The 15546-nt window shown below is 42.0% G+C and overlaps 1 protein-coding gene across 1 annotated transcript; it reads left to right on the top strand.

Annotated features, from left to right (window-relative positions):
* The first annotated feature begins 428 nt into the window (after window positions 1-428).
* On the top strand, window positions 429-14642 carry LOC123165398 (lysine-specific demethylase 5B). The gene is made up of 32 exons (XM_044583033.1): window positions 429-1977; window positions 2218-2275; window positions 2677-2799; window positions 2905-2962; window positions 3043-3179; window positions 3553-3711; window positions 4111-4278; window positions 4561-4713; window positions 4807-4998; window positions 5083-5148; window positions 5268-5363; window positions 5491-5577; window positions 5700-5816; window positions 5909-6116; window positions 6203-6267; window positions 6795-6853; window positions 6937-7068; window positions 7138-7294; window positions 7384-7713; window positions 8734-8916; window positions 9011-9072; window positions 11143-11218; window positions 11515-11664; window positions 11755-11882; window positions 12201-12321; window positions 12396-12469; window positions 12548-12692; window positions 12829-12978; window positions 13141-13236; window positions 13323-13418; window positions 13501-13712; window positions 14012-14642. The coding sequence occupies exons 1-32, from the start codon at window positions 464-466 to the stop codon at window positions 14274-14276; spliced, it is 5637 nt and encodes a 1878-aa protein (XP_044438968.1). The 5' UTR covers window positions 429-463; the 3' UTR covers window positions 14277-14642.
* The last annotated feature ends 904 nt before the right edge of the window (window positions 14643-15546 follow it).

The raw sequence follows: 15546 nt of genomic DNA, 5'->3' as shown, positions 1-15546 counted from the left end.
TGGCCCGGCACGGCCCGCCGTGGCACGTTTAATAGCCGGGCCATGCCGTGCCGGCCCACGGGCGTTGCTCCTTGGCCCAGGCATTGCCTGATTAGTAAACGGGCCGGCCCGTTGGCCCATTTAGAACGCCGGGCTGCACATTTTCAGCCAGTTGGGCTGATTTTTAGGCCTATTGGGCTATATTTTAGGTATACATATATAATTTTATTTTTAAAATTATATATAAAAAATAAACGGGCCGTGCCGTGCCGGCCCGCGTGCCCAGGCTCCAGTCCTAGGCATGACCCGTTTAGCCTGTGCCGGGCCGGCGTGCTCGCGGGCTGGCCTGTTTGGCCCGGCCCTCTCGCCGTGTCCCAACTTCTGCGTGGACCGTTCCGGAAAAAGAAAACACACACCCCACCCCGCACCGCAATTCCCCACCCCCGTCCCGTCCCATCTCGCCGAAACCCTAGCTCCGCCGCCGATGGGGAAGGGCCGCCCCCTCCCGGCCACCACCACCTCCCCCTCCCCCTCCCCCTCCGGCTGCGCCTCCGCCCCGGACACGGGATACGCCTCCGTCCCGGAGGCCCCCGTCTTCCGCCCGACGGAGGAGGAGTTCGCGGACCCGCTGGCCTACGTCGCGCGCATCCGCCCGGCCGCCGAGCCCTACGGCGTCTGCCGCATCGTGCCGCCGCTGTCCTGGTCGCCGCCGAGGGCGCTCGACGCCTCCGCCCTCAACTTCCCCGCCAAGCGCCAGCCCATCCACCGCCTCCTCGCCCGCCCCGCCCCGGCCGACCGGGACACCTTCCTCCTCGACTACACCCTGTTCCTCCGCGCCAGGGCCGACGCCGGGCCGCCGCGCCGGGGCCGCAAGCGGACCGCCCCGCCCAGGCCGCCCGCCCTCTCCGACGGCCGCCCGCTCGACCTCTGCCGCCTCTTCCATGCCGTCAAGCGCTTCGGCGGCTACGACGGCGCCTGCGAGGGCCGGCGCTGGGACGACGTCGTCCGCCTCGTCGACGACAAGGCGCCGCCCCGTCACGTGCCCGAGTGCGCCAAGCACGTCCTCGCGCAGCTCTACTACGAGCATCTCTACGACTACGAGAAGTTCACCAAGGACAGATCCGCGTCGTCGCAGGGCGGGAAGCAGGCGGATGCAAAGGTCGAGCTTGACAACCAGCCGTCGGTTTCTGGTTCGCGGGATGAAGAGATGGATGAGGAGGAGGCTTCCGGCGTTAGCAGCAGCAGCGGCCGGAAGAGGAGAAATCAGAAGGCCGCCGGAGTGGCTTCTAATGAGCGCCATGGTAACAACAACGGCACTCCCGGGAAAAATGCAGGGTCTGCCGGGGCTCGCAAGCCGAAGAAGAGAAAGCTTGATGCAGAGGTCAGCCAAGACGATCAGGTCTGCGAGCGGTGTGACAGTGGGTTGCATGGGGACGCCATGCTGCTGTGCGACCGTTGTGATAAAGGGTGGCATATGTACTGTTTATCACCTCCGCTCGAGAGTGTGCCTCCGGGGAACTGGTACTGCTCGGACTGCAAGAACCCTGACAGTGATTGTTTCGGATTCGTCGAAAGGAGGAACACCTGTCAGCTTGATGCTTTCAAGCGATTTGATGACAAGGTGAGAAGAAAGTGGTTTGGGCCAAGACCTCCTAGCCGTGTTCAGGTCGAGAAGCTGTTCTGGGAGATTGTGGAGGGCAAGGCAGGGGAGCTGGAGGTTATGTATGGGAGTGACATTGACACTTCGGATTACGGAAGTGGGTTTCCTCGCCTTGGCGATCCGGTGCCAGCATCAGTGGATCCAGAGGCGTGGCAGAAGTACTGCTCCAGCCCTTGGAATCTCAACAATTTTCCCAACCTGCCAGGTTCAGTTCTTCGGACCGTCAAGGATAAAATTCCTGGTGTAATGGTCCCGTGGCTCTACATGGGGATGCTGTTTTCATCATTTTGTTGGCATGTTGAGGACCATTGCTTTTATTCAATTAATTATTTACATTGGTAAGCAAATCCTGCCTGAATAGCATGTTGGACATGTTATCTTTTTATCTTTGCTTACCCACATTGTTTTTCTTACTTTTGTTTTATGGATTGTTGATTAGTGGGGCGAGAATTTTCTTTTGTTGTTTTGTGAGGGATGCTAGCAAATTTTTTTACGTTCTGCATTCATTTTGTTTTGTTAATTTTTTGGCCTAGAGTTGTTCATCCCGAAGTAAATTGTGGTTATCTGACGTATTTCAGGGGCGAACCAAAATGTTGGTATGGGGTACCTGGAGCGGAGGCTAATGCTTTTGAGCGGGTATGTTATGTTTTTCTAAACAGAATAATATGATATTAGTATCTCCAGTTCATACAAATGTGATATTGAGTAGTGTGCAAATACTGATTGCACTTGTACTAACACATTGGCTTCTTTTCTTTACACCTCGATAAACATTTTTTCTTCTGTACTGGGAACTGGAAAGTAAAGTTATTCTCTTATTATTACTACCTGTAGCAACTGTTGTTGTACCTTTTGAGCTACAGCGGAATTACAATAGATCTTTTTGTATTTGTTATTCTCTTATCTGTAGCAACTGTCTAGAAAACAAAGCAAAATGCTCCTTAGCAACAATTTCTGTTTATCAGTGCTATTCTGGTTTGGTAACATTTGAGCTTTTTATGTGTAACTTAAATGTTTAACATTTTAAACTCCTACAGGTCATGCGCAAGGCTTTACCTGATCTATTTGATGCACAACCTGACCTACTATTTCACCTCGTCACAATGCTGAATCCGTCAGTTTTACAAGCAAATGGTGTTCCTGTTTACAGTGTCATGCAGGTTAGTACAGACTTCTTTTGCAAACAGACAAGGATTCTACCATATGTACTGATGTTCTTTACAACATCTAGTAGATAAAACTTGTTTGTTGCTATCTTTCTCTAGGAGCCTGGCAACTTCGTGATTACTTTTCCAAGGTCTTACCATGGTGGTTTCAATTTAGGTAATACATGCCATACTCCATAGTCATTTTTCTTTCAGCTATGATGTTATTTCAAATTTGAGACGCACCATTCAATTCAGGTTTAAATTGCGCCGAGGCTGTTAATTTTGCTCCTGCTGACTGGCTGCCTCATGGTGGAATTGGAGCTGAACTGTACCGTATGTACCGAAAGGCACCTGTTTTGTCCCATGAAGAGCTTTTGTATGTGGTCGCAAAGGTTAGAGAATAACTATTGATTATTTGCTGCTTATCTTCTGTATTAATTTTGAGTCATTGTTATGCTAGCTTAGCTCTTTTAGTTGTGGTCAGCAAACCTCCTTTTTTGTAAATTTATCTGCTGTTATACTGGTTTGCTTATTGAATTTCATCATCAGTTTTTTTGTTTGTCTACTAGTTAGCTTTGAGAGTTCAGTATTTTGTTGTCGTAAGTGACAAATATTAACAATCTCACATACATTTATTTTAATGCACTTTATTTTCTTGTTTATGTTTGCCCCAAAACGTAACCTGTAGAATCAGATGGTCTATTGTAGATGTTTATGTGCACAGTGCTGGCAAATATTTACATTCCCTAATCCTTTTATTTGCAGAACGGTGTGGACAATAAATCACTTTCCTACTTAAAAGAAGAAGTTGAGAGGGTATTTGTTAAAGAGAAAAAATGTCGAGAGGAGCTATGGATTAATGGGATTATCAAATCCAGTCCAATGCAACCAAGGAGTAACCCAAACTTTATTGGAAATGAAGAGGTATTTCTATCAATATACCTTCATCCCCTGTCATGGTAATTTTCCCTCTGTATAATGTGCTATTATAACCATTTCGAAATTTCACTATGCAGGATAAGAAGTGCATCATATGCCAACAGTACCTGTATCTATCAGCAGTTTCCTGTAGCTGTAGGACTTCTCATGTTTGCCTTCGTTTTTGTTATGGCATTATTTTGCTTACTCATTTGTTAACTCCATGTCATCTTTATGTCTTGTTCCATTTATTGCCAAACATGGGTATGAACATCATATTTTAGCTGCTCTACGGTAGCAAAAGATCTTTCAATGAGGATGTTCATCTTATGCAGTGGCACTGAATAGCGCTTTCGTAAAAAAAGATTTAACAAGTTTGTTAAAAACAATTCCTTTCTTTCCCAGCACTGGAAGCACCTTTGTGAATGCAGTCCAGAGAAGCGTCGCTTACTTTACCGCCACACCCTTGCAGAGTTGGGTGATTTAGCTTCCGAGGTCAAGGCTAGTCTCTCAGGGGAGAATGTTAAGCAGAGCCCCTTGTTGCTTAATGACATCCCCACGCCATCTAAAAAGGTTTGATATGGACTACAATGCACCATTCTGTCGAGTTCTCTGTTTTGAATATTTGCATTCCATTAAACAAGAGTATGCATGGAGTAATTTGCTTGCTTTTTTACGATGGTATTGTCAATCTCTCGGTGGTTCCTCTTCTCATGATTCCATGACATCTGATACAGTGAATAAGAAATTATGCTGCACCATGTACCATAATTTTGTGCAATGGAAGACCACCTCGATTATGTTTGTTTCGTTTCTTTTCTTACTTCTGATGGGTCCTTGTCGACCTGTCTGCAGGGCAAAGATCAGCATATGTCATATGCACAACTTGCTAAGGACTGGCTTTCAAAATCTGATCATATTCTCCATATGCCATTCTTGGATACTGCATATTCCACTGCCTTGGAAGCTGCTGAACAATTTCTGTGGGGTGACCATGACATGGACTCTGTACGTCTTTTTCTGCTGAACATGCTATGGTTTGTGTAGAATTCTTCAACAATTGAGTGACTTGTATTTACTGTGATGCTATCGATTTCTTAGGTTCGGAACATGGCACTAAAATTAACCGAGGCTAAAAGATGGGGTCTGAGTGTTAGAAATTGCCTTTCCAAAATCGATGAATGTTTGCTTCGTAAAGACAAGTGTTCTGAGAAAGTAAAGTATGTGGATATCGAAGAATTAGTTGCTGTGAGATGTGAAGCATCCAGTGAACCTGGTCTTGCACAGCTGCAGGTATGTAAAATCAGGTACTGTAGTATAGTTCTTATCACAAGTCCCTATGATTTACTCAGTTGTTATAATTTCCCCCTGTTGCAGGACTATGCAGAGAGAGGAAAAATGCTGATTAGTGAAATAAACATTGCATTATCATCCTGCTCAACGGTAATCATGAATCAACTTTTGCGGGACACAAACTAGATTCACATTGCATCCTTGAATTCTTCCACCTACCGTTTCATAGATTGTGGTGACAATGTTTTCTCGTTGTCATGTTTTCTTAGGTTGACCACTTGGAAGCGCTGTACTCTCGGGCTTCTGAATTCCCTGTCGAGCTAACTGAAACATCAATGTTGTCTTGTGAGATTTCTTCTGCAAAGGTATGCGCTTTATTAGTGTAATGCGTTAATTTGATATGCTAGGGGTATTTTCTTTTCCCATGCATTCGTTTCTTAACATATTGAGTTTCTTAACTTCTGGAATGTTTGCATTTCACTTGTGCTGTAGTCTTGGTTGAAGAAAGCACGTGATTTACTTGAAGTGAATAAACTGGGCGTCATTGACATAGATTGCCTGAATACTCTGAAATTAGAGGTGTGTCCAAATTTTTTGGCTGTCAGCTTCTCCTTCAAAGTTAATTCTGATTCATGTGCTGTTCATATGTTTGTGCATTATTCTGGATCGTCAGGCATTTGACAATGTCTAAACCTTGATAGATGACACAACTTCGAGCTCTAGTTCCAGAAGTTGATCTTGTTTCAAAACTGTGGAAAGAAGCTGAATCATTGAGAATGCAGTGTCAATCATATCTCCAAGACTCACCTGGTCTAAAGGTTAGCAATCATCCTACTCCTCTATTCCTTTTCTCAACTATTCAAATTTGAAGGAATGCAGATTTGTTACTCTTTTGTTGTAAATACTCCAGGAACTGGAGAGTTTCCTCCTTGCGTTGGATGGTACCAAGTTCAACATTCCAGAGCTGAACCTTCTTAAGCAACGTTATTCAGGTGCTTGCTCCTGGGCAAGTCATGTTAATAGCATGCTCACAAAACTTTTTGAAAGGAATGATTACCACAACATTGTTGAGGAGTTAACAGCCATTCTAAAGGACGGCAAATCACTGAGAGTAAAAGGTACATTTTTAATACTTGTATCCATGGCGATTGTTGTAAGTGAAATGCTATATTTTCTAACTCACAAGAGATATTGTTCTACTCAGTGGACGAACTGCCATTTGTTGAGAAAGAACTAAAGAGGTCCTTCTGCAGGAAGCAAGCATCCGAGGTATTTTTCTAAACCGTGGTACTGAGAGTAAGAACTCATGTAATATGAATTTGTTTCCTAGTTTCACTTTGGCAGACACCTACTTATCATGCTATTAAACCAATTGACCCCTACAAAATTTGGATCATGTAGCTCTTGCTGATAAAATGAGCGGACACTAGTTTGTTTTTCACTATATCAACTGAAAAATAGACGTTGATTAAAACTTCATGACGAAATGTTAGAATTGAACCCAACATATATCTTTTTACCCGAGTTGAAACTTGAATCCCGTTAACTTCTTCTTATTTTTAACATTGTTTGTGAAAGCTGGCAACTGTCAACTTTGTCATGAATCTGTCTTTGGAACTTGGTCAGATCCTCCGATAACATCTTTATATTCCTGTCACAGGAAGCATGAACTTTCATTGTGATATCTGATTCTAAAGAAGTGTTATATAAGCCATCCCTTATTCAAGTCAGAGCTTAGATATTATTTCGTTAATGCTTAAGTAGATTGATTACATTAACATTCAAGTATGTAACAGGCTCTTGCAACACAAATGTCCCTGCAGTTTATTAAAGAAATTCTGATACAAGCCTCCATGTAAGTGTAATCAATTCACCAGTTTCTAATCTTGTATAGGATAATTCTTTTGCTCTGCCTCACTATTATTACCTGTCTGCCAGATTAACTATTGAAGAGGAGCAACCATTTGTTGGTCTGTCGGAGGTGCTAAAAAATGCCACTGCTTGGGAAGAGAAGGCTCGACGTATGCTTGAGCAGTCAGCTTCTCTCTCTGAGTTTGAGGATCATATCCGGTACTAGTCATCATAGAGATCTATATTATTCTTATGCTACAGACTATTTTTTATACTATCCTATTTCAGGTGGTCAGAGGATATAAAAGCTATACTTCCATCTGAACAAGTTATGAAAGCAGAGATTATTGCTGCTAGGTTGTGGATGGACAAATGTCAGGCCTATCTGAGACCTAGATGTGATAGACTTGGATTTGGAGTTTGTCTTAAAGTTGATGACTTGAAGGTTCATTTAATATGGCTTTCATGATAATTATTTTCAGAAAGTATACTTATTTATAATATTTTTGATAACCATGGTTCTTCATATCACAGGATTTAGTCTGTCAGCCTGCAACTATGAAAGTCATTCTCGACACTTCTGCACTTAATTCTGTTCTCAGTAATATTGAAGAGTGGGAAAAGAATTCACAAAGTCTGCTAAGCAGTTTAAGAACCCTAGTGCATTTGAATGTGATCGGCTCTACAGTTGACCCACTTGAAAGAGATTTGGAGGAGCTGCAAAGTAAAATTAGTGCAGAAATAGAAAGTGGATTATCTCTTGGTTTTGAGTTAAAGGTTCTTAATGAAATGAAAGATTCTTTGGTGACACTTGGATGGATGTTGACAGCACTATCTTTCTGCTGCAGGATTCCCTTGTTAGAGGTAACATGTTCACTGTCATAACTGTTACTCACTGCATCTGTCATTTTGATTGGTTCATGTATAGAAAGCAAGGCTGTTTAGTATGCTCTCCATCTTAGATATTTGCTTTTATTGTTTTAGTGACACTCCTAAATCCAATTTAATTTCCGAGCTCATATTTTTCACCTGCATTTTTGGTTCCATTAATGGATGAAGATAATTATGCTTATAGTACTATCAAGTATTGTTGTGTGCTATTTGTTTTCGGAATACTATGGAACATTAATACAGTAACAGTCACATCGCTCCAGCACCAAAAGAAGGGTCCACCATCCGTTTTCTTGTAGCAGGAGTGCAGGGCGATTGTATCTCCACTGCAGGTCTCACCACGTGCACTTTTCCTCATTCACCTCTGTCTTTCTCAGTCTTCTAGATCCAAACACTGTACCCCCTCAAACTTGCCAAAGCTCAAATTCTTAAAATCATTGAAATTCACTTGCATTATATGAGAGAGAGCATGTCTGTGAGGTAGGGTTGTGCCGGCAATAGTAGAGGCCATCATGGTCCATCTTAAGGCCACTGGTCCACCCTTATTGCCGTAGTACCCAGGTCACCATGGTGCACAGCCACCATTTCCAAAAAAATAAAAATTCCTTGATATAGCCCATGCACGTTGTGTGACATCCAACTTATCATGACTCATGAGGGACCTGTGTGATTTGTGTGGGTCATCTTCATTTTAGGACTGCCACTGATAGTATACCAGTGCACCACAGTAGTTAGTTGTCTTTTGATATGCATGTCCTTGCTCATCCAAACTGAATCATACTACCTCTGTCCCAAAATAAGTGTCTCAAGTTTAGTACAACTTTGTACTAAAGTTAGTACAAAGTTAAGACACTTATTTTGGGACGGAGGGAGTATTATTTAGCTGAAGAGTGAAACTTGTTTGTTACTGTCTAAAGATAGTTATCCGTTGCACTACATATGTCTTAATTGCGTAGCTGAAGTTGCTAGAGCCATGTAAATGTAACCTTGCAGGCTGTTGATCGAGCAATTGAAGAAGCTGTCCACCTTCCTGCATCATTGTCAAGCTGCCCTTTAGCTACATTGTTGATGAGCGGATTATCTTGGCTAAGGAAAGCACTTGTTTTGCTTCCTGGTTCTGAAAACTCTGTAAAATATAGACTGGAAGATGTCGAAAATGTTTTGGCAGAACATCAGGCAAGTTTTCAGAACTGACGTACTTTTCACATTTTCCATTCACTTCTTCAGCTGTTCTTGGGTTTCAGCAGCATTATCTTTTTGCTTGTCGCAGGAAATTGCTGTCCCTTATTCTATGATGACTGCCAAGCTCGAGGATGCTATAAACAAACATAAGTAAGTCACATGTAAGAATCTCAGTGTTGTTCATGGGATTAGTGTGGACGAGCAGACCCTCCAAAAAGGAAAGCACCAGATATGGAATCACCTGGTCCCCCACCCTTGGTCCCATCTGTGCGATTCCTTACTGTAACACACATTAGGAAACCCCATGTAAAAGGGAACGTTTTTACCGTTTCTTAAAAAGCTACAACTTCTGAACCGAATTAAGATCTGTTCTTACCGTTGTGTTTATCGTGACAACCATGTAAAAGGGAATGTTTTTACCGTTTTTTAAAATGCTACAACTTCTGAACCGAATTAAGATCTGTTTTTACCGTTGTGTTTATCGTGACAACCATGTAAAAGGGTATGTTTTTACCGTTTTTTAAAAAGCTAACTTTTGAACCGAACTGAGATCTGTTTTTACCGTTGGGTTTCTCGTGACAAGTTCTTCAAAACTAGATCCCATGTGGGTATGTTTCAACAAACTTTTTTGCATGAACAATTTTGGTGCTACTTGGGGAAACTTCGGTGCTACAGGAAGGCAACTTTCCGGTTAGGTTGCATACTATGACTACATATCTACCCAAGCTCTTATAAGTTGGCTACCATGCCTATCAAGTTGTGTAATATCACCTTTAAAGTTGCCTATCATAACTGCCTACCAACTCAATGCCCCCTTAAGTTGACTACCATGTTTGCCAAGGTGCATACCATCATCTCTAAATTGTCTACCATGATTGGCAAGTATTCTAACATTATTCCAAGTTGCCCCACAAAAACTTTCTGATATCGTAGGCAACTTTGGTCCCTTGGTGGGCAACTTAGCAACCATGATAAGCAACTAACATGGTATTGTAGGCAATAGAGCATCACCAATCAAGGTTTTTGAGTCGATGAGTCGTTCTGGGGTAGCGACTCGTGACGAGTCGAGCCTGGCCGATCGACTAGTCGAGGGGGTTGAGTCAACCCTCCCAGTGCGACTCGTCGACTTGACGACAAAACAGTGTCACCCATAGGCAACTTTGTAGTGATGTAGACAACTTAGGAACCATGGTTGTCCTATGAAAGTTGCCTATCATGGTTTCTATGAAAAAATTCAGATCATGGGTTAGACAGCCCATTCCGTTTCATTAAGGCGAAAGTTGAGTACACACTGAGAATGCGAGTAGGGTCACTCGAACTCGGGCGGGTGGGCAGGTTTCAGCACCTGCTCACCACTGCTCTAAGCCATGGTTCTCCCTCTCATGGTTCCTAATTTGCATACGGTACCGGCAAATATTGCAGGACAACTTAGGATAGTGTTAGGATGCTCGTTGGTCACAAATGGCAACTTGGGACATAATAAGCAATTTGGCCGTCGTGGTAGGATAACTATAGTAGCCAACTTAGGGGAGCATCAGACTAATTGGCAGTTATGGTATGGTACATAATAGGCAGTTGTCAAATGTAGCACTAAAAGTGGCCTCATATAATACCAAAGTTGCTTTCTGAAAGAAAAAAAATTGTAGAACATATGCAAATGGGATCTACGTAGTTTCTAAGATGCCGCCGCAAAGAACCTTGTGTGAACGCATTAATTGTCGATTTCAAAATATACAACTTTTTGAAATTTTGTGAAACGAAATGCACAAAGACACATAGATTTGCCCACAACTTTGTGTGAACGCATTAATTGTCTTATGGCCCACAACCTGTGATTAATGTTGATAACCGCCGCTTGTTATGGACTACATACTCTACTCGGCGTATCACGCCAAAAAACGCATCAGAGGGTGGATGGACGGTGCGCTTGATCACTCGAGATAGTGCAGCTGCACTAGGAAGCAATTTGGTAGATATGAATAGCCAGATCTCGCTTCCATATTGAAGCTGGAATATCTTTGAAATGATTTAACAGATTATACTGGAGTACCACTGTACAAGACTATCTCCTTTTTCTGCCTTGTGCACTTTTTTCGAAAGCTGCATCGTGCGCTCCCAGTCCTTTTACTTTACTTTAGTGCACTTGAGTAATAGTGCAAGCCATCAAGTTACATTTGAGGCCCATCATTTTATCATTCAACAATTCTTCCTTCCTCTCAGGTCATGGACAGAGCAATGTAATGCCTTCTTTATGTCGCGTGATCACCAATCCTGGACTGAACTACTAAGGCTCAGAGTAAGTCATTCATATTATCAATATCTAGGTGCTGAATTTCTTATTCATTTTGTTTCTGTTAATTCTGTAACATTTTTATGAGAGCATTGTAAATATTTTTGCAATATGGCTATTTCTTGTATTCATGTTTATTTGTGTAATTCTTGCTAAAATTTAGATTCACGAGATATGCACCATAGCAAGCTTTAACTTACTTCACCACACTTCCTTACATTTTCATGAAAATATTGAGTAGTGATTGTATTCTTTTGTGTTGAATATCTTCTGCAACATCCATGATATGTGAACCTTTACAGGACAGTGGCCGGTCTGTTGCACTTGATTGTTGTGAAATGGATAGGGTTGTTCTTGATATTAAAAAGATTGATGGGTGGTTCAATCAGTGCCGCTGTACTCTTTCTCCTGATGTCAATGATAATGGTTCTTTACTCTCCATTCTCCTGAAGGTTGGTTTCTGTTTGAAATGAGGACGGTTTGTTGCTTTCTTGTATTTATTTATTGGCAAGCGCTTTGAGCTTTTCACTTCCTGTTTTCAGATCAGAGGATCATTGGACAACGCTTCTATGTTATATGCTGAGGATTGTAAGAGGAAAGGGTTCTGTGTCATCTGTTCATGTGACGTGGGAGATGATGTAGCCTCCAGATGTGTAATATGTCAAGACTGGTAAATTACATGTGCTTGGATTGGTTTTTCATGTTCGTTGAGGTGTCAATCAAATAATATTATGCTTCTGCTAGAATGCTATGCTTGTTTGTATGCACATAGATCAGTAGTGTACATGAGATGGGATTCTCTGAATCCAACACAAGAACACGCTATTTTTCTGCTCAAGTAAATGCATTAAAAATGATTTTTTTTCTGCGAGTATTGAGTGAAGGGAACTAGCTAGTTCGGTCAAACTATGCCTTCTCGATACTGTTTGTCATGTTTTATTTTTCTGTGCATTTTCTCAGTCTGTTGACTGAATGATCTATTATGCAGGTACCACAGCTCTTGTGCCGAACCACTGCTTGCTTCTAAACGAACAACCACTGAATATATTTGTCCATTTTGCTTCTGTTTAGAAAGCGGGGATCCATTAGAGAAAGGAATACAAGAGAAGGTACTTATCAGTTTGATAAATCTGATTAAGTCTGTGATTGATGTTATATTCTGATACCGATGCAAATGTTACAGATCTCTAAAGGGAACCGTCCTGCTCTTAGTGCACTTAGTGAACTCCTCAGTTCTACAAAGGGTTTCTACACAGGGTAATTTTAAAAATAACTATTTAATTTAAACTTAGATTCCTCATTTGGGCTTACAAAGGTTCACCTGACCTTTAACAGAATTGAGGAGTTGCATTTGTTGGAGGAAATTATCAAGAAGGGTTGTGACTTTAAGTCCTCTTTGGTGCAAATTTTGCATGACGTGGATTCTTGCAACGGGAATGATCTTAGTGTGATGTGCAAACCTCTTCTGGTTGCTCTAAAGGTGATTCTTGGCAATCTTATCCCTTATTTTTAACAATTTTATGAACGTTAGATGCTCTCGACTCTGAAGTGATGGATCTGTTAGAAGATATAATTAAGTATGCCATTGCTATTTACCTTTTTGGTCATTTTTGTAGGCAACATCAGCTGCTGGCTTATATGATCAGCAGATCAACCGTAACATTGAGTTGGTATTGAACAGATATATATGGAAGAAACGAATTCATAAAATCTTGTACGGTGGAAAAAAGGCATCGATCCAACACGTGATGCGCCTTGATAAAGAGGTAATATGATTTAAACTATACGTCTCCTGTTGGATCATTTATTTCGGTGCTTGGTGATGGATAGAGCATTCTTCCCAAATATAGGTGAAGATTTATTTCAATGGCAATCACATTTTAAATTCATTCGGCCTGATGTATTCTTTAATGCACTGATTCTATTAGGGTTCAAATTTAGAGATATCTGGTGAAGATTTCTTCAAGTCGCAGATTTGGGAAATAAAGGAAACCAGTCAGCAGTGGCTAGCCAAAGCAGGAAAGGTGAGATGCCTGTTTCTTTTGCTATTTGCTCTGTAAGATAGGAATGAAACCCTGCAAACCTTAAGACCATGCATGCTGTGATGCAGGCTGCGTTTGATTGTGGCGAGCTTCCACTTGATCTTGTTTATGGACTTATTGTTCAAGGGGAGAATCTATCTGTACACGTCGAGAAGGAACTGAAGGTACATGCCGAATTCTAGATCTCATTAATTATTCATTGAGCTGTGTGTTGGTTATTTTCTCACCAGCCTAGTTCCATTGCAGTTACTCAGAGATCGGAGCATTCTTTATTGCATTTGCCGCAAGCCATATGATAACAGGGCCATGATAGCATGCGATCAGTGTGATGAGTGGTATCATTTTGATTGTATCAACTTGTGTGGCCCCCCTCCAAAAACATTCTATTGTCCTGCTTGCAGTCCTAATAATGGCGAAGGGTTTATATCGCTTCCCCGGTCAGCCAGGGAGGAGGATAGGTATGTATACTCATTTTAACCATGTCCTTGGATATGTTAGCTTGGTCTAGATGTTTGCACTGCATGATGTCCTTGCTTGGAGTAACGCATTGATAACTTTATATGCTAGGATAGCATGAACCAGAATCTGTTGCTTAGTGGAATTAAGAATGTCAATATGACAACTGTTTTTAGTTATGATCCGTAAAAATACCCCATTAGCATGGCAAGGCGCTGGTAGTGTTGATTTAATCGCTCATGCTTATCCTGTGCATTTCATTGCGCGTTCTTTCAGCTGACTCGTTTTCCCCATGTCTCAGATCAAGCGCCGAAGCAGGACCTCACACTCCTCCAGCATCTGGTGACGAACCAGAAACTGTGGAGGATAATAAGTGTAACAGCAGCAACACACGGGAGAAATCCCAGGTTAGGGTAGATTTGGTAAAGCTTCTGCGTCAAGATAGCGAAATAGACAACACGTGGCGGGACAGCAAAAGGATTCCCCACAGAACAGCCAGAAGACGTAGCGATTTCATGGGACATTCCCAAGACATTTCTTCCCCTTTTAAAGGCCCTAATTTGTAGCGTGTACAAAATCTTCTTCAGGCTAGCTTTTTTTCCCTTTCCAATTCTTTCATGTGCTTATGGCTGATCAACTTCTGAAAACGGCGGGTTTGTGCCACCAGTTTTGATCCTGCCATCAGTTGTAGCTTGCCAGAAATAGCCTGTGCTGGTTAGTGGTAGCGTGACTAGCGCCGCACTGGTTTTCTTTTTACCCCAGTAACCAATACATGATTCCTGTTAGGGCTCGACGGTACATCCATTGTGTATGATGTGTAAAGGTTCGAGCTGTAGGACATTTGTTATTAGCATTCCTGTAAAAGCAAAGTGTACTCATTCCCTTGGAAGAAAAGTTAATTTCTTAATAGAAGATCAAGTTGGATTTGCATTTGGTGTCTATATTGCAGGTTGTGATGTTGTAGTCAAGATGACTGTCCACTGTAACTTAGGACTTCTCCAAAGATACTGTTGAGTATTTCTTTTTCTGTACAAATTATGAAAAAGATGTTACTTGGTTGTTTTCAAGAGAGCTTTGTGGTTTCCATGGAAGGCATGTTGACCTCTGTTCTGTATCTCAGCTATACTGGCATGCAATTCTCTTGTGTGTTGTTGGAAATAATTGTTGTATCTTTCTTTCTATGAGTAAACTATATATCAGGAATGCAGTTCAGTTTTTTGATAGAATTGTTAACTAATTCCAGGCGCGTTTAAAATTTATAGAACATGCGCTTTTATATTGATTGGTACATTTACCTGCATCGCTTGTACAAGGAACATATCATAGATTCAATGAAAATTCAAAGGCCCATTGGAAGATCACATTTTTTTTCTTTCCAAATGTTTAAAATTTAGGCATGTACATTTGCTTGTAAAACTTGCTTTTGGATTTCTTGCTCTTTTAGAGCGCCGAAGTTTATTGTTCTCTCTTGGCACCAAACGACCTCCCCCCACCCAACCCTCATAATACGGAAATTTACAAGTACGGGTAAACATGAGCATTCATGTATGTAACTTTTTGCACAATTGTTTCTCATAGGTAAGTAGTAGCTGTACTGAATTGACTGTTCGTGCACACGTCCCACCGATTGCTTCTTTCCCGGATTCCATCACACCGATATCACCCTCTAGCTGTAAAACTAGCGCTCTTCAATACGATTCCGTGGACCATGTAGCGGGAGATGAGATGCCAGTGCAACACAATAATATAGTATTAACATATACCTAGCATAAGAAGCCTGGTATGCCACTCACATAATAAGCCTTTGTATGCCAGTAGAAACTACTCCCCCTGTTT

This window comes from Triticum aestivum, chromosome 7D, assembly GCF_018294505.1.
Source record: "Triticum aestivum cultivar Chinese Spring chromosome 7D, IWGSC CS RefSeq v2.1, whole genome shotgun sequence".
In the NCBI taxonomy this organism is placed as follows: domain Eukaryota; kingdom Viridiplantae; phylum Streptophyta; class Magnoliopsida; order Poales; family Poaceae; genus Triticum; species Triticum aestivum.
The sequence above is the reverse complement of the archived record's forward strand: the minus strand, read 5'-3'. Positions and strand labels throughout refer to the sequence as shown.

Coding starts and splice junctions, on each gene's coding strand:
- LOC123165398 (XM_044583033.1), top strand. CDS start 464: ATGGGGAAGGGCCGCCCCCTCCCGGCCACCACCACCTCCCCCTCCCCC. Junction 4,714..4,806: donor GTGACCATGACATGGACTCT/GTACGTCTTTTT, acceptor TCGATTTCTTAG/GTTCGGAACATGGCACTAAA. Junction 7,295..7,383: donor TTAAAGTTGATGACTTGAAG/GTTCATTTAATA, acceptor TTCATATCACAG/GATTTAGTCTGTCAGCCTGC.